Below are 19,047 nucleotides of genomic sequence, written 5' to 3'. Positions count from 1 at the left end.
ATCAGAATCACTAGGTATGAATGCTATCAGTCATGTTTAGCTAGAAGATGTGACTAAATCTTGCATGGGATGGCATCAATGCCTCTGGAAATGGAATAGGACCATGCCCACTGTTATCAGGGTAAACTTGAGCTATCACTCATTTTCATTTAGTCTGTTGACAAAGAGCTTGAAATTACTGTGGAACAACCAAGAAAGAGAGGTGCCTCCTCAACACTGGGATATCATGAAGACTTCTGCCTCCCCATCACTCCTCCTAGCTTCAACACCAGAGGAAGAAAACACAAGAAAAAGAGAGGGCAGAAGTGTGTGACCAAAAAAATAAATAAAATAAAAATAAAAAATAAAAGAAACAAACCCCTACTTATCTACCCCTAAAGTTTCCAACCCCAGATTAAGATCAGTTTGTCCTTGGATAAAGTGATAAGAGTACTTCATCAAGCCCGTGACTGAAGTTATAATATGAAAAGAACTACGTCTTAAATACTAAAATAAGACTATAGCATTTGAGTACTATGGAATAGTGAGAAGGTATTGTTAAGGTAGTTAATATTCAGTAGGAAAAGAGTTTGGCACGGTAGAGTTATAATTAGAAGACAGTTACTAGATAAAAAGCAAAACTGATTTGTATTTACTTGCCAGCAAGTTGAAATCCTCAAAGAATTGGTTACATTAGTTTCCCTATATAGTGGTGTTCTCAATTTTCTATAATTAATAAAATCCTGATGTAAGTTTTATTATACCGTGATATTTAAGTCTAGAACCAGGCCACAATTTGCACAATACTATTTGCTGCTCAGTTTAAAAAATACTAATTGGATAAGAGCCATACTTTTATACCTGGGAAGACACCACTGAGGTCACAGGTATGAATGGACTATATATAATTAGCATTATTAATAGTGGAGAATGTTGGAAGTAGCAATAGATATTTCAAGTAATAAATGAAGGAGACTGCTGAGAACAAGGCTCAGAAAACAGAAATTAATTTGGTAACTCAATGCTTTCAATATTCACCTTTTAATGATCCAACCAAAGAAGAAACCACAAGGTTTATCTGACAAAGAGGAAAAATTAGTATATTGTATATGGAGATTGTTCAGCTGCATGTTACAGAGGAAGGAAAATGAAGGTTCTAAAGAAAGAGAGTAAGAGAAAATAAAGTGAAGGCTGATTAGGAAGTGGGTCTTAACTGGGGCTGCACACTGAGGATGGACAAGCATGAATTATAGACGGAGTAGAACAACTCTTGGATGGATGAGAGACAATAATGTAAAGTGGCTGTGACACACTGCAATATTATACATACCGAGACTGAACTGCGGGTAATGCTCATAAATCTAACTGCAATTAGTACAGGTTTCTGGATTAGGAAGGACATGAAAAGGAAAGCAGAAGGTTAGAATGTACATGTCATTGTCTCATTTCAGTGGACTTATTCTGCAGCATCAGCAAAAAAACACAACTAGCCTACCTGCTTTGAATAGTAGCTTTTCAGTAAAAGGTCTCTTCCTTTCCTACCCAGATGAGCTAAACTGAGCCTCTCAGTACTGAGTTCCTAAAAATTCATACTACAGAAAGGGTTTCACTTTTAAATGGGGCTTCTTTTCTCATTTTCTGAGGAAAAAATTTAGATAGTATCCTGTGATAGGCTTTACTGGTTGGAAAAAAGTCTATCTTTATGTTTGTTTTTAGAAAAGACACTTCTAATCTAACCAATAGACATTGGTTGAGTACTTGTTCTGTGCCAGACAGTTTTAATATTGAAGGAAGACAGTTATTTTAATATTAATCTAAATATAAATCATGAAGATGGAAGAAGTATTGCTGTGCCACTGGAAATACACAAGTATGATGATGGGGGAAGCCTGCTTCTCTTTAAAGATTTACTGGGTATCTGAGAGGGTGTTCATCACTACAATTTTGTTTTACAATTGAGGGGAAGGGTAAAAAATGGGCAATAATTAAACTTTAATTCAAAGTAGTTTTCCAGTTATCCAGATCCTATTGATTATTGGTCAATGAGAACTGGAATTATTTATAAAAATATGTCATTAGTTACAAATGAAAATAGTAAACAGAAAGGTGGCCAAATGGAGAAAATATCATTTTTGCAAAGCTTTTCTCAAAACACAACAATAAACCCTTGAAGAATCTTTATTTGGAAATGGTAGACTCATAGATAAAATTCTAATTACTTATAAATCATATTTTTGCAGTTGGTTAAGTTCTCTACATCCCAGGAGTATTGGCAGGACCAACAAAAATGATAATGTTTGGGGGTAGAAACAGATGGTGGAAGGAAGTAGAGAAGAAAGTTAAGATAGGTTAAGTTTTCAAAGAAAGAACAGGAAAAGAAAATAGGGCAGATTATTAAACCACCAACATTTTATTCAAATACCTGATTTTTAAAATCCTACTTAAGGCATCCATAGTACCGTGGGAAAAAAAATTTTTTTTTTGCTCTTTTTTAAATTTTTATTTATTTTTAAATTTTTTAAATTATCTTTGTACATATACCATTACCCCCCCCCTCCTTCCATACAAGCCCTCCCTCCCCAGAGTTTTGTGTCCATTGGCTGTACTTATATGCATGTATTGAATATATAAGTCCTTCAGTTGATCTCCTATCTCCCCCAGATCTCCCTAAACTCCCCGCTGTAATTTGACAGTCTGCTTGTTGCTTTATTGTCTCTATATCTATCTTTTGGCTCTTCAGTTTATAATGTTCTTTATCATCCATAAATAAGTAAAGTACCGTGAAATTTGATTAATTTTTTTTTTTTTACTTGTTTCATGTGAAAAAGACTCAGAGAATAATCTCTCTCTCCACCATTAATGCACACTTAAAATCCCAGGAAGGCTCTCATTTTCCCCTGTGATTTCACATTGTGAATCTTACCATTGATCTACGAATGAGTGACAACCTGGTCTTTGCTTTATTCTCAGCAAATTCCAAGCTACTGATGTCTTTGAGACGAGCCTTATATTTATTCATTTGTTCCACAACAATCAGCTCCACACAACTGAAATGGGAGGAAAGAGAGAAAACTGTTAAGAGCTAAAGTAAGTCAAATAAAGTATAACTTCCACAGACTGTCTTTCAGCTAAGTGTGGTAGATGGTCAGAAGAAAAAGAAAAATCAACATCCCTTATTTTATGAGCTAAGAGACAGGGTTTAGAATGGTGGTTCAGAACTTTGGCTGCACTTCAGTACCCATCTGAGGAGTGGTTATAAAGTCCAAAGCCCAGGACATACCCTGAAACAATTAAATCAGACTACACTGTAGGGACAGGACACAAACACCAGTATTTTTTTCAAACCTCCTTTTGCATATAAGAGCCACTAATCCTGAAGGAAAGCAGAGGCTCACAAAGAAAAAGGCCAATGTAAAATATAGGAATACTAAGGGCAAAAGAATTCAGAGCCATAAGACCAGACTAGATTACAAAAAGATACAAAGTATATATAATTTGGAAAATTGGAATTTTAAAATACATTTAGAAACCATAGCATTCCTTAATAAAAGCCAAATTTTATTTTATTTTTAAAAAAAGGTTGACACTTGCCAGGCTGCTGTGGCTCAGTGGTTGAGCATCGACCTGTGAACCAGGAGGTCATAGTTTGATTCTAGGTCAGGGGCACATGCCTGGGTTGCAGGCTCAAACCTTAGTAGGGGTAGTACAGGAGGTGGCTGATGGATAATTATCTCTCATTATTGATGTTTCTATCTCTTTCTCCCTTCCTCTCTAAAATCAATAAAATACATTTTTTTAAAAAAAGTTTAAAAAGGTTGCCAAAACCGGTTTGGCTCAGTGGATAGAGGGTCGGTCTGCGGACTGAAAGGTCCCGGGTTCGATTCCAGTCAAGGGCATGTACCTTGGTTGTGGGCACATCCCCGGTGGGGGGTGTGCAGGAGGCAGCTGGTCTATGTATCTCTCTCATCGATGTTTCTAGCTCTCTATCCCTCTCCCTTCCTCTCTGTGAAAAATCAATAAAATATATTTAAAAAATAAAAAAATAAAAAGTTTAAAAAGGTTGACACTTTGCTTCAACCATTTTGTTATTTCTTTTATTGATTTGAGAGAAAGAAAGAGATCAAGTGATGTTCCATTTACAGTATAATATTTATGTACTAGAGGCCCAGTGTATGAAAATTCATGCACTGGAGGGGAGGGTCTTTCAGTCTGGCCTGCCCCCTCTCACAGTCCAGGAGCCCTCAGAGAAGGGGGGCGACCTGTCGATCAGGGAAAGGCAATGCCCCCATCATACCTCTGCTGCTGCCACTGCTGGCAGCACAAGCCTTGCCAGCCTGGAAAGCTGGGCAGCCACTAACCGAGGCTTGCTTGCGCTTTGGACCAGCCCTGGTGTGGCTGGGCAGCCACCATCTGAAGCTTGCCTGTGCCTCGGGCCGGCCCTGGGCAGCTGGGGGGCTAAGGGTGCTGTCGTCTTTGTGAGGGCATGATAGTCAATTAGCATATTCCCTCTTTTTTTAAAATATATTTTATTGACTTTTTACAAAGAGGAAGGAAGAGGGATAGAGAGTTAGAAACATCGATGAGAGAGAATCATCGATCAGCTACCTCCTCTGCACCTCCCACTGGGGATATGCCACAACCAAGGCACATGCCCTTGACCAGAATCAAACCTGGGACCCCCCAGTTTGCAGGCCGATGCTCTATCCACTGAGCCAAACTGATTCATGTACATATTCCCTCTTTATTAGACAGGATTCATTACGTATTCCTTACTGGGGATAGAATCCACAACTTTGGCATATTGGAATGATCCTCTATCCAAATGAACAAGAAAAGCCAAATTTAAAAAATAGAATCCTCAAAACAATGATGCTCACTTGAACAGACTCTTAAAGAATTTTAGCATTAAAAAACCCAAGGTGTCCAGAAACCTTTTAAAAAAAAATATATATATATATATATGTTTTATTTTAGAAAGGAAATACGAGGGAGAGATAGGAACATCAATGATGAGAAAGAATCATTGACTGGCTGTTTCCTGCATGCCCCCTTCTGGGGATCAAGCCCACTACCCAGGCCTGTGCCCTTGATAGGAATCGAACCTGGGACCCTTCCGTCTGCAGGCTAATGTTCTATCCACTAAGCAAACCAGCTAGGGCCAGAAATATTTTAAAAATAATCTAAGCTTATAAAATAATTTACTATGTTTGATATCTGGATAAAGTGACTACACTGAAGAGGTGATGGTGACTGGCCTTACGTGGTAGTTTTACTGATGTCCTGCACGCTTTGTAGTGGGTCAATGGTATCAGGGCAGCGTAGAATGCAGGGTGCAAACACAATGGCTAAAGCATTAGCAGACATTCGATTAGTGTTTTCCTGCAGAGCAATCCTAAAAAAAAAAGATCCCAAGTGAAACAAAGAGAAAATAGTAGGGAGGTAGGCAAAAGAGATGACAAAGATGTAGCCATAAAATACATAGTACTGAAGGACATTCATAATAGTTGAAGGGCGATACTGTAGGCTTTTCTGAAAACTGTTTCTTTGCCTCCAGAAAACACACTTTTACTCTGTTCCTTCTTTGAAGCAATGTAGGCCAGCAGATAGCCTATCAAGAGAAATCTATGGTCCATGGCTCCAGGTTACCATTACTAGATGAACATGTCTGAAGAATATAGAGTAGAAACTTCAAGGCATTTTTAGATAGTCTTATTTATCTAAAAAGAAAGATGGTTTCTTTCCAAAGTACTGCTGATATTTACATTCAGAGGAAGAGAACTACTTCTGAAGTCTCTTTGATCAGTCCATTCCTAATTTACTTACTTTCTAGTTCAGGATTCAAATAACAGGTCAGGCTACACAGTGCCACTCTGAGGCTAAAGTTGTTACTTGATTCAAATAGAGCAGAGAAGCACCTGCCAGATTGTCCAACTAGTCTGAGGATTTCTGCTCCAAGGAATTATTCATTATTTCTTTCAGGCATTGACTTTATATATAGGGAAAAAATGATCTATCAGTTTTCCAAGTAAAAGAGCTCTTCATTTATTTAAAAGAATCCAAAAGGAATTCTTAGACATCCCTTGCTTCTTGAACAAGATACCTGACAAGATGAAAGATGAGGCGTTCCAGTGTATTAAGATGAGTTCGGGAGAGCTGATCAATCACAGAGTATACACCACGGATTGTCTCTTTCCTCTCCTGAAGACCTAAAAACAGTAAGAGCAGCAAATAAGATTGAATATTCCCTCTTATATACAGCATATTCTTCCTGAATAGACACTAGGTAGCAGGGGAGAATGGCTCTAGAGTTTTAGGAGAGGTAGTTGTCACTCAGTTACCACTTATCTCTCATTGGTTGAATTATATTTTCATTCTGAGTTTTTTTCTATATTCCAGTAATCCTTGATTACAAGGAGAAAGACATGCCTTCGTTTTTCAGGCATTTTGGTGGCCAACTAATCCCCCATTAAAATTAATCAACTGCCATATAATTTTTAAATAAGTCTTATGGGACTTTGAGAAATCATGCCTTAGAGACTAAATACTTCTAGGCCTTTATCCATAGTCTACCTATCAGAACTGAAAAACTAAATTCCATAACCTATTAGGCCTGGCATAAAATAGACATCCAGCTTTACACAGAGTTCTTGCCTAGATCCACAATTTAAATGATCATAAACCAACCCTTAATATCCTGCTATAGTTTAAGAAGCAGCTAGGAAAATTCCATGCTGGGAGGAATAGGGAAACTGACATAAGAAAATTAAACAAGGCCAGTTTGGCAGCCTGCAGTCAGCTTATAAATAGCTAGTCCTTTTATCTTCCCCCAATCAAGGATGCATGAGAGCAAATGGTTAATGTTTGTCCAAAAAATGCAGGAGAGGGGGAAAGGACGAGGGGGAGGCAGAGAGGAGAAAGAAGAGGGAAGGAAAAGTGCAGTCTTATGTCATCCCTGCTTAAATAGAAAAGCCAACAGTCTCTGAATTGCCAGGTGCTTCTCATAAATTCTGAGAAAGCCATAACAGAGAGAGAGAGAGAGAGAGAGAGAGAGAGAGAGAGAGAGAGAGAGAGAGAGAGAGAGAGAGAGAGAGAGAGAGGCACCTTTAGAGTTAACCTGTACTAAGATATGTAGCAGAGGAATTTTAAAAATTTTAGACAGAAAAGTATATAATGCAGAACCCATTCCCATAGCACACTCACTCTTCAGATTAGCTGAGAGCCCATCCGTGCTTCATGCCAGATAGATTTGCTTGCCTTATTTCTTTAATAAATTTTAATGCTTTACTTTCTTAATAACATTAACGCAATGCAGTTATCTGGAGTCACTTGTTTGAATTCATTCATACAAGAAGACAGGAACCATTGAGGAAACAGACCTCTCCTTCCCACTCATGGGCTGTCCCATAACACCTCTCTGGTGTCTGTGAGAGGTGCCTGTAACATATCCAATTTAATCTTTTAATTTGTTTGTAACCCTAGTCTTGCAATCTGTTTGTGACAAACAAACAACTCAGAAAACTTTTAGGATACTGACATTTTAATGAGACTCTTAAAAAGTCAACATTTACTGCCAGTTTTATATTTATACTTTTGGATCTTCATGGTAAAACCACTAGACTAGAGGATGCCTAAATAATCTATAACAAAGGTGGCATTCCTTACCCAAGTGTAGGCTTTCCCGCAAACTCAGGAAGCCTGTGCTTACCCATAGCTCGAAGAAATTCTTCATACAGCTCAAAGGTCATGAGTGGATTGGGCAAATCACGAAGCCATTGTTTGAATACACTTGCAATGACATGTATGTTATAGTCATCTAGGCTTACACTCTCAGCATCTATTTATAGATAAAAGTTTTTATATAATAAAGACAAAACATGCAAAAAGATTCAAATAATTCATTTCAGAAACTATCATCACCAAAAGAAGTCTTGATGTTCTTAATCAGGCTGACTAATTTATATTTTCTACAATCTAATCCCATGCTTTGGAACAGTGCTTCAAACTATAGTTAGTAAATGAGCAGTTTATGTTTGTTTTCCAAATCTGTTATAGACTGATCCATGTGTAAAATAAAAGACCATGTTTTCAAAGTACTGTTAAATTGCTCTAACAGTTTCCAAACTCTTACTCTCAACTTCTGTACTTACCTTGTTATATTTGTCTTGAACCACACTTTTAGTAACAATGCTTTGGATGGCAAATGGAAAAAAGTCCCAGCCGACATTTTCTAAAAGTTAGGTTGATTTTAAGTCATTCTTAGAGATGAAAGGAGAATAATTATTGAGCTTAGGAAATGTAAAGGAAATACCTTTACTCTGTTGAGAATGAAACCAAAGTCAAACCCCTGGATACATTCCAGAGCTGTAGCTAAAGCTGTTCACAGCTACATGTTCAACCCAGTAATTATCAGTTTAAATAACTATATCATCAATGTAAGAAGGCAGTAAGATGCATTGCAAACTATACTTGGAATCAGAAAAATAGAGATTAACAGGCAATAGTTTAGAATATGAAGTCTGAAGATTTGGGGTCAAATTCCAGCTTGACTATTGAAGGGTGATGAGTCTTTAAACCTGTGTTTCTTTACCTATAATATGGATAATAATACCTAATTTATAGGATTGTTGTGAAGATTTATATAACAGCTAATAGCTCAGTGCCCTGTATCATCAACAGCTTAATTTCCCCGAACCTAAATTTTTCTTTGCAAATTACAGATATCATAATCTTAAAATTGTTAAAACAATTAAATGAGATTTGTCTGAAAGTATCTAATAATGTCTTGTATAAATGACACAATCAATATATGTTTGCTGAATTGACCACATAAAAACAAAAGTCTCCTGGTCTGTGCGGCTTATTTGATTGAGCAATATCCCATGCACGAAAAGGTCGCCAGTTAAATTTCTGGTCAGGGCACAAGCCCAGGTTTCACGTTCAGTTTCTGGTCCAGGTGTGTACTGGGAAGCAACTAAGCAATGTTTCTCTCTCACACTGATCTCTCTCTCAATTCAATAAAAACATTTGTGTGTGTGTGTGTGTATTTGTGTGTGTGTGTGTGTTGTGTGTGTGTGTGTGTGTGAAAAAGTCTCTTTAGAAAGCCAAGAAATGATAAAATAAGTATCACAGAAAAGATTACATTCTTTTGGCCCAAGAAAATGATCAACATGTAATAAAAACTTTAAGAGCACAAAATGACCTATTTTTTCATTTGGTCTTGATTTGGAGGGCGCCATCTTACCTGTGTCTAGACCTTGTCGAAGCTCCTTGATTTTATTAGTTGAACCAGACTTACGGTAAATACCTTCTGTGTACAGTCCATGCATTTCAATGTAGTTTATGAGCTTTTCCACCACTAAAGGAACAGTTCGGTCTTCACTAGTCAAACGAGACAGTTCAACCCCAAATTGTCGCGATGATAGCTCTGGATCATACTAAATGGAAGATAATTTTTGTTTCCAAATATGTTCAAACATCTTTAAACACGTTTACTTTATTATCCTCAAAAATCTTCAGTGCTAATTAGTATATATCGAATAAAAGATGCAAACATTCCTCAGTCTAACATTTAAGATATCAATATTACTTGAATTGATTCTAACTTCTCCTTATAGTCTTATGTTAATGCATTTGTCACTTATGTGTTAAATAATGGGGAAACAAAATCAAATAAGAGATAGTCCTTATTCTAAGACTAATGCTAAGACTAGTAATTTAAGCATGAGGAGATAAGTAGAACAGAAACAACAGATTTATTCAGTATTATGGAGCTATTGAAGTGAAACAAGCTAGATCAGGAAGGACTGGACTGGGTAACAAGTAATGACCTTGAGAAGACCTGATGCTTAATCTCTTGGAAAGCAAATACTACTAGTACATGAGTGAAGAAAGCAAGAAAAAAGCACCTTTTAGACACAGAAAGCAAAGAACTAAAAATTGGGCAAATAAACATATTAATCTGATATGGCTGAACTAAAAATGAGAAAAAGCTAACATTATAAAGGACTTTGAATACTAAGTTACAGAATTTGGGTCTTGTCCAGATAGCTAGGGAAAGCCACCAGAGAGTTTTAAGAAGGGAAAGATAAAAGTTTTATATTTTTATGCATCATTCATCTACATATACTCTGCATTCCAGCAGTCTTAAATTATACAAGGTAATATCTCTGAAAAATATTTCTAGGTCTGAGGTGGAATATAAAAAACACTCAATCTTGAACTATTTATAGGATATAAGTAAAAATGTTACATAATCACTATATAAATTAGGTTATTTCATAGTTGTAACAGGAATGTCATTTTTCTATCTCAGAGGGTTACTGTAAAGATTAAATTTCAGATAAACATACATAGCACAGTACCTGGTAAATGACAAATGCTCAATGAATTGTTAAATAAATAAAATAATGCTTGCTGCAGTGATTAAAACAAAATAAATATTGGCCAAACTTCTTATTATTGTAATACACACATGCACTCATTTAATTCATTTATTTAAATGATATGGCTAAAGCTAGGGCATTGGGAATGTTAATGAAGACTCAAGAAATCAAGGAAAAATTAATTTGAATATTTTCAACTGAAAATTTAACTGTTGTGTTTTTTTTTTTTGTAAAAATGTTTTTATAATTTCTTCCTCTAAATTAATTTCCTTGTGAATTTAAAAAAAATTATTGAAGTATGACATACATACAAAAATGTGTACAGATCCTAAGTATATAGACTTTGACAAAATAAATGGACACTTATTACCAGGACCCAAATCAAGAAATAGAATATAACCAGCAATATAAAATTCCCCTCAAGGCACTCTCAGCAATTGGGTTTTACTGTTTAAAAATAACCAAAATCTATACTTGTATCACAATAGTTTTAACTGCTTTTGAACATTATATAAATGGTAGAGCATACATATCATGAGTTAGTTTCATCAATTTTGAACTTTATATTTCTGAGTACCAATAGTTTAATTACATTGCTATATAGTGTTCCATTATACAAATACTAGAGGCCCAGTACATGAAATTCATACACTTGGGGGGCGGGAGGGATGTCCTTCAGCTCGTCCTGCGCCCTCTTGCAGTCCAGGAACCCTCAGGGATGTCTGACTGATGGCTTAAGCCTGCGCCCTAACATCCATGTGGAGATGGGAGAGGCTCCTGCCACTGCCTCTGTGCTTGCTAGCCATTAACCCAGCTTCTGCCTGAGCAGCACTCCTGCTGTGGGAGTGCAATGACCACTAGGGTGCAGCTCCTGCGTTGAGCTTCTGCTTCCTGGTGGTCAGTGTGCATCATAGCGACTGGTTGTTCCACTGTTTGGTTGATTTGCATATTAGCCTATTATTATATAGAATACCACAATTTACTTTTTCATTCTATTGTTGATGGACATTTAGATTTCTTTCAGTGTGGGGCTATTTCAAATAGAGCTGATATAAATGTTCTTGTATTTGTCTTTGGGCACAAATATCTATGTACATCTGTTGAGTATATATTTTAGAGTGGTACTGCTAAAAGTCATGAGAAAGCTTATGTTCAAGTTTGATAAGTACTGTAAAAAATTTTCAAGAATATGTCAACTTACAATCCTATCAGTAATGAATGAAGGTTCCAGTTGCTCTAATCCTTGCTAGGGTGTTTTTAATTCCAGCCATTCTAGTGGGCATATAGTATATCTCACTATCGTTTCAATTTGCATTTTCTTTCTTCTTTGAATAATGAATGGGTTTTGAGTTCTAATATTTTTCTTGTATTTATTGAGATGATCACATTTTTTTTCTTTACTTGCTCAATGTAGTGAATTACACTAATTTCTGAGTGATAAACCAACTTTGCGTTCATAAAATAAAAACTAGCTTTATCATGAGTTACTTTTTCATTTTTAATCATTAGTAAGACTTTTACATTTATGCTTATATATTGATCTGCAACGTTCCTTCATTGCAATATCCTTTTCATGCTTGCCTTCAAGGTTTCACGTGATTTTGTTAAAAAAAAAAAAAAGCCACAAAGTATTCACTCTTTTGTCATTATCTGGCATAGTTTGTAAAAGAATAGTGTCGATTCCTCTTTAAATACTAGCACATATTTAACAGTAAAATCATCTGAAGATTTTCAATTACAGATTCAACTTTAATAAATATGACTCTATTTCCTATTTTTTGTTAACTTAGGTTAGCTAAACTGTGACTTTGGGGAAATGTATACAATTAATCTAGATTGTCAAATTTATTGGTATCAAGGCATTTGTAATAGTGTTTTATTTACCTTATAATGTATGCAGTACCTGCAGTGACACAGCACTTTCTGTTAAAATTTTTGTTTGCTAAGAGGTTGTTTTAGGTTTTTCAAAGCACTAAGATGAGTCTTTGTACATTTTTATCTTTTGAACAAATTCTCCTGATTTAACTTATTTTTCTTTATTATCTTCCTTTCGCTGTCTTTGGTTTAACTTCCTGGGATTTTTTTCTTCCTAGAGATGGCAATTTAGATAATTTCTAGCCTTGTATCTTTTCTAATATGTGATTTAAAGCTATTTAAAGCTAATATTCTTCCAATATTCTTCAGCTATAGCCATACTTTTGCTACGTCATAATTTCAATACCACTGAAATAAAAATATTTTTCTACTTTTATTGTGATTTAGAGGTATACTGCTTAATTTCCAAACATGAAAATTGTCTAATTATCCTTATATTTATGTACAGCTTAATTCAATTCTGCTCAAAGAACATACACTCAATATTTTCTATCTTTTGAAATTTGTAGGAACTTGCTTTATGGCTCAACATGACTGATTCTGTCAAATGTTTTTTGTGCACTTGAAAAGACTGTAGTCAGGCAATTATATAATGTCAGGTTTAATACATGACAAGTAGGTTGTTTTTTTTTAAACTTAATTTAATAAATCTTTTATTGTTCAGATTATTATAATTATTTCTCCTTTTTCCCCAATAGCTCTCCTCCACCTGGTTCCTAACACACCCTGTGTGCCCTTACCTCCCCCTACAGTCCTCATCCATAGGTGTATAATTTTTGTTCAGTCTCTTCCCACACCCCCACAGCCCTTTCCCCCTGAGAATCATCAATCCACTCCCATTCTATGCTCCTGATTCTATTATATTCACCAATTTATTATGTCCCTAAGATTTTTAATTAACTTGATTTTTAGATTCACTTGTTGATAGATAGGTATTTGTTGTTCATAATTTTTATCTTTACTTTTTTCTTCTTCTTCCTCTTCTTAAAGAATACCTTTCAGCATTTCATATAATACTGGTTTGGTGGTGATGAACTCCTTTAGCTTTTTCTTATCTGTGAAACTATTTATTTGACCTTCCATTCTAATGATAACTTTGCTGGATAGAGTAATCTTGGTTGTAGGTTCTTGCTATTCATCACTTGAAATATTATTTGCCACTCCTGTCTGGCCTGACTAGTTTTTGTTGAGAAATCAGCTGACAATCGTATGGGTGCTCCCTTGTAGGCAATTAACTGTTTTTCCCTTGCTGTTTTTAATATTCTCTCTTTGTCTTTTGCCCTTGGCATTTTAATTATGATGTGTCTTGGTGTGGTCCTCTTTGGATTCCTTTTGTTTGGGGTTCTGAGTGCTTCCTGTACTTGCAAGTCTATTTCTTTCACCAGAAGGGGGAAGTTTTCAGTCATTATTTCTTCAAGTAGGTTTTCAGTATCTTGCTCTCTCTCTTCTTCTGGCACCCCCATAATTCTGATGTTGGTATGCTTGAAGTTGTCCCAAAGGCTTCTTACACTATCTTCAAATTTTAGATTCTTTTTTCTTTTTTCTTGCCTGGTTGTTTTTTTTCTTCTTCTTTGTATTTCAAATATTTGACTTGATTCTTGTGATCCTCTACTCTGCTGTTGGGTCTCTGTATAATATTTTTTATTTCAGTCAGTGTATATTTAATTTATAGTTAGTCCTTTTTCATATCCTCGTGGGTCTCATTAAATTTATCACCCTTTTCTAGGAAATTTTTGAAAAACCTTATAACCGTGGTTTTGAACTCTATATCCAGTTGTCTGTTTTCCTCCATTTCTTTCGTTTGTGATCTGTTTCTTTCTCTCTACATTTTCACTGCTTCCATATGTTGTTGGTAGGGTGGCTTCCTATATGGCCCAGTGGGTCGGCTTCCCATTTACCTGAGGTGGACACTCTTGGTGCACCCCTTTGTGGTCTGTGTGTACAGCCTTGTAGTTAACTCTTGATTGTTTTTGGTGTTACTTGGAGGAATTGACCTCCAGGCCAATTGGCTGTGAGGACCTGCTGTGTCTATAATAGAAGAACTGCTGTGCTGGGGACATGCTTATAGGGCAGGACTTGCTTCAGTGGGGCTTTGGTGCTGAGTCTGCCTCTTGAATGTGTCACTTATGGATGTGAGTAGTTGAAATCTGGTGTCGCCTCACTGACCACTAGATACATTAGCTTTTGAATTTCCAATGGGGTGCTGGTCAGGTACTGCCTGAGGCCACCCAGCAGGAGCTACAGCGAGAACTATAGTTTTCTCCTGTTTGCTTGGGGTTTGGAGGTTTTGGAGCTGTCTGACCAGAGCTGGTTTGTTAGGTTAAGCTACAATAGGGTAGACCCCTTATATGCAAAAGCCACTGCATGGAGCTTGGGTGGGTTTGCAGGTTGTGCAGGGCAGGGTCTCAGGGCGTGGCAAACAACGTTGGCTGCCAGTCAGCCATCTCTGCGTTTCCACATTTCCAAGTCCCTGCACCCCACACCCTAGCTCAGTAAATAATGACTGTTGGCCGCACCTCTGCAAGAAAGTCACCCTCACTTTCCACCCAATCAGACAGTCTAGCTTCTCCCCATAGGAGTTTGGGTCCCACACGTTTCCCTAGAAACTGGAATTCAGAGTAATCGGGAGCTTGTCTCCATTCAGGTTCAAAAAAGCAGCTCACTCAATCACCCGCCACCAGCCCGATTTGCGCGCCTCTGTAGCTCAGCTTTTCAGCACTGTGCACATCTCAATGCTCTTTTCTCTTTCCGTCTATAATAGTTGTAGAACTTCACTCAGCCAGCTTTCCCATGGTTCTGGGTGACAGACATTTTGTCTTTTAGTTGCAGTTTTGAAATTATTGTGCGAGGCAGCAGTTTAAGTGTTTATCTATGCTGCCATCTTGGTTTCTCCCCTAGGTTAAGTTTTTTAACCTTTGTTTTAATATAATTTTCATCTTTACTGACTTTTTGTCTGCCAGGTATTAAAAGCTATAATAGACTGTTCAAAAGATAAAATTTTTATGTCTCCCTGATAGGTTCACCATTTTCTCATTATTGAACATTTTTATCTGACATAATGTTTCTTGTCCTAAAGTACACTTTAATATTATACAGCTACTAGAGGCCCAGTGTGTCCCTCAGCCCAGCCTGCACCCTCTCCAATCTGGGACCAACTGCCCTCTCACAATCCAGAACTGCTGGCTCCCTACCACTCACCTACTTGCGTGCCTAAGTGCCCCTAACCACTTCTGCCTGTCAGCCTAATCACCCCCTAACCACTCCCCTGGGCCAGCCTTATCTACATCTAACTGCTCCCCTGCCAGCCTGATTGACATTGAATTGCTCCCCTGCCAGCACAATTGCCCCTAATTGTCCAACCCTGCTAACCCAGTCACCCCTAACTGCCCTCCGCTGCACATCTGATTGTCCCAACTACCCTCTCCTGCCAGCCATCATGTGTCCACAATGGGGCAGTCATCTTGTGTGTTGAAGAGATGGCCAATTTGCATATTACCTCTTTATTAGATACAACTGAAGGCCTGTTGTATGAAGAGATTCATACAATAGGCCTTCCTTCCCTTGGCTTCCAGCACCAGTTTTCCTCCAGCACCCAGGACCCAAGCCTTCACTCCGGCCAGAGTCTGCCTTCTTCATCTTTGCTGCAGACTCAGGCCAAAGTCTGCCATCTTCTTTTTCGCTGCAGGCTCTGGCCGGAGTCTGCCATCTTCGTCTTGGCTGCAGGCTCTGGCTAGAGTCTGCCATCTTCATCTTTGCTGCAGGCTCTGGCCGGAGTCTGCCATCTTTGTCTTCGCTGCAGCTTCTTCGTCTTTGCTGCAGACCCCAGCCTGTGTCGGCAGTCTTTGTCTTCCCTGCAGACTCTGGGGTCTGCAGTCTTGTCTTCACTGTGGCATTCCATTTCTGTAGATCCCTTTGCCCCCTGCCCTCCCTCTCTTAGCAGGCATCCTGCCTCACTTGGCCACTCCAAGCCTGGAGCACCTGGTAGGCACCATCTTTGGCCTTCTAATTTGCATACTCACTCTGATTGGCTGTGGGTGTAGCAGAGGTATGGTCAATTTACATGTTTGTCTACAATTAGATAAGATACCACCTTTCTTTTTCTTTTAAAAAAATATATTTTATTGATTTTTTTACAGAGAGGAAGAGAGAGGGATAAAGTTAGAAACATCAGCTGAAACCGGTTTGGCTCACTGGTAGAGCGTGGGTCTGCGGACTGAAAGGTCCCGGGTTCGATTCTGGTCAAGGGTATGTACATTGGTTGCGGGCACATCCCTGGTAGTGGGTGTGCAAGAGGCAGCTGGTTGATGTTTCTCTCTCATCGACGTTTCTAGCTCTCTATCTCTCTCCCTGCCTCTCTGTAAAAAATCAATAAAATATATATATTTTAAAAAAGTTAGAAACATTGATGAGAGAGAATCATCGATCAGCTTCCTCTTGCACATCCCACTGGGGATGTGCCTGCAACCAAGGTACATGCCCTTGACCAGAATCGAACCCGGGACCTTTCAGTCTGCAGGCCGACGCTCTATCCACTGAGCCAAACTGGTTTCAGCAGATACCACCTTTCTACTGGTTACTTTTTCCATCTATATCTATCTATCCTTTGCTTTCAACTTTTCTCTATCTTTATATTTAAGCATGTCTGTTATAAACAGGTTATTATTGAAATCTTTCAGTAGGTTTTAACCTGATGTTGTAATTCAAAGTATTTAGACTATTAATATTTTATTTTTAATATGCTGTTTATTTATTACTAGAGGCCTGGTTCACAAAATTCATGCACTCAGGGGACATCACTTAGCCAAACCTGAGCCCTCTCACAGTCTGGGAGCTCTCGGGAGATATCCAACTGACAGCTTAGGGGAGCAAGCCTAAGCCGTCAGTTGGACATCCTTAGTGCTGCTGCAGAGGCAAGAGAGGCTCCTACCATTGCTGCTGTGCTCACCAGCCATGAGCTCGGCTTCTGGCAGAGCGGTGCTCCCCTGTAGGAACGTACTGACCACCAGGGGCAGCTCTGGTGTTGAGCATCTGCCCCCAGTGGTCAGTGAGCATCATAAACACTGGTTGTTCCACCACTGGGCCAAATTTGGCTCTCCAACATCCCTGAGGGGTCCTGGATTGTGAGAAGGCACAAGCCAGGCTGAGAGACCTCACTGGGGCATGATCGGGGCCAGGGAGGGACACAGGAGGTTGGCCAGCCGAGGACAGACCCCGGGAGGGCTTCAGGGCGTGTCTGGCCCACCTTTCTCAGCCCCAATTGGCCAGACCCAGCAGCATTCTAAGCTACCAATCAGAGAGCTGGCCCCCTGTGGTCAGTTACATCATAGTGACTGGTCAACCAGTCAACTGTCTGCCCCCTGGTGGTCAGTGCATGTCATAGTGAGCGGTTAAGTGGCCTTAGCATATCATTTGCATATTATGCTTTGATTGGTTGAATGGCCAACTACAAAACTGGGCACTTAGCATATTAGGCTTTTATTATATAAGATAGCTTTGGACAAGTTTTTCTTTTTAAAAAAAAATTTCAATTACATTTGATGTGCAATATACCGGTATTAGTTTCGGGTGTATAACATAGTATTTAGCCATTTATATAGCCTATGAAATGATAGCTCAGGTAAGTCTAGAACCCACCTGACACCATACAGTTATTACAATAATAACTATATTCCCTATGTACCCATGACTATTTTTATAATTGGAAATTTGTACATCTTAATTTTTTCTCCTTTAAACCTATCCCCCAACCTCTTTCCCATCTGGCAGTTATCAAAATGTTCTTTGTATCTGTGAGTTTCTATTTTGCTTGTTAGTATATTTTTTAGATTCCACATATAAGTGAAATCATATGGCATGTCTTTCTCTGTTTGACTTATTTCACTTAGCATAATATCCTCTAGGTCCATCCATGTTATCACAAATTGTTTTTTGTTTTTTTTAAAATATATTTTATTGATTTTTACAGAGAGAAAGAGAGAGGGATAGAGAGTTAGAAATATCTATGAGAGAGAATCATCGATCAGCTGCCTCTTGCACACCCCTCCACTGGGGATGTGCCCGCAACCAAGGTACATGCCCTTGACCAGAATTGAACCTTGGGCCTTTTAGTCCACAGGCCAATGCTCTATCCACTGAGCCAAACTGGTCTCGGCTGTTATCACAAATTGTAAGATTAATTTGCTTTTTATGGCTGAGTAATATTCTATTATATATATGTACCACCTCTTCTTTAGCCATTCACTTATCAATGGAGACTTAGGTTGCTTCCATATATTGGGCCTCTAAATAATGGTGCAATAAATATAGGGTTGCATATATCTTTTTGAATTAGTGTTTTGGATTTCTCCAGATAAGTACCCAGAAGTAGAATTGCTGGGTCATAAGGTAGTTCTATTTAAAAATTTTTGAGGAACCTTAAAACTGTTTTCCATAGTGGCTATACCAATTTACAGTCACATCGGAAGTGCATGAAGGTTCCCTTTTCTCCACATCCTTGCCAACACTTGCTGTTTGTTGATTTATTTATTTATTTATTTTTATTAATCTTCACCCAAAGATATGTTTTGTTTTTAATCTTCACCAAGGATATGTTTAGAGAAAGGAAGGGAGAGGAAAGGAAGTGGGAGAGAAAGAAACACAGATGTGAGCAAGAAATATTGATCGGTTGCCTCCTGTGTACACTCCGACCTAGATGTTTCCCTGACTGAGAATCAAACATAATTCCAGGGCTGTTTGTAGATTTATTGATGACTGACAATGTGAGGTGTTATCTTATAGTTTTCATTTTCAATTCCCTAATGGTTAGTTATTT

The 19,047-nt window shown here is 38.0% G+C and overlaps 1 protein-coding gene across 14 annotated transcripts in view; it reads right to left on the bottom strand.

The window, feature by feature from the left end:
- The window catches only part of MYO9A (myosin IXA), a 384,919-nt gene that overhangs the window by 42,449 nt on the left and 323,423 nt on the right, over nucleotides 1-19,047 (bottom strand). For 11 of the 14 annotated variants that reach the window (XM_045587331.1, XM_045587304.1, XM_036457057.2 and 8 more), the window contains 6 exons: nucleotides 9,221-9,413; nucleotides 7,685-7,813; nucleotides 6,080-6,185; nucleotides 5,240-5,371; nucleotides 2,903-3,026; nucleotides 1,310-1,363 (listed from right to left, as the gene is read on the bottom strand). In XM_045587331.1, coding sequence (XP_045443287.1) covers nucleotides 1,310-1,363; nucleotides 2,903-3,026; nucleotides 5,240-5,371; nucleotides 6,080-6,185; nucleotides 7,685-7,813; nucleotides 9,221-9,413 — 738 coding nt within the window. The remainder of the gene's footprint in view (nucleotides 1-1,309; nucleotides 1,364-2,902; nucleotides 3,027-5,239; nucleotides 5,372-6,079; nucleotides 6,186-7,684; nucleotides 7,814-9,220; nucleotides 9,414-19,047) is intronic. The other 3 variants (XM_045587302.1, XM_036457081.2, XM_045587314.1) reach the window with 2 other exon arrangements.

Source organism: Pipistrellus kuhlii, unplaced genomic scaffold (assembly GCF_014108245.1).
Source record: "Pipistrellus kuhlii isolate mPipKuh1 unplaced genomic scaffold, mPipKuh1.p scaffold_m20_p_1, whole genome shotgun sequence".
Classification (NCBI taxonomy): Eukaryota; Metazoa; Chordata; class Mammalia; order Chiroptera; family Vespertilionidae; genus Pipistrellus; species Pipistrellus kuhlii.
This window is presented reverse-complemented; position numbering and strand designations above follow the sequence as displayed.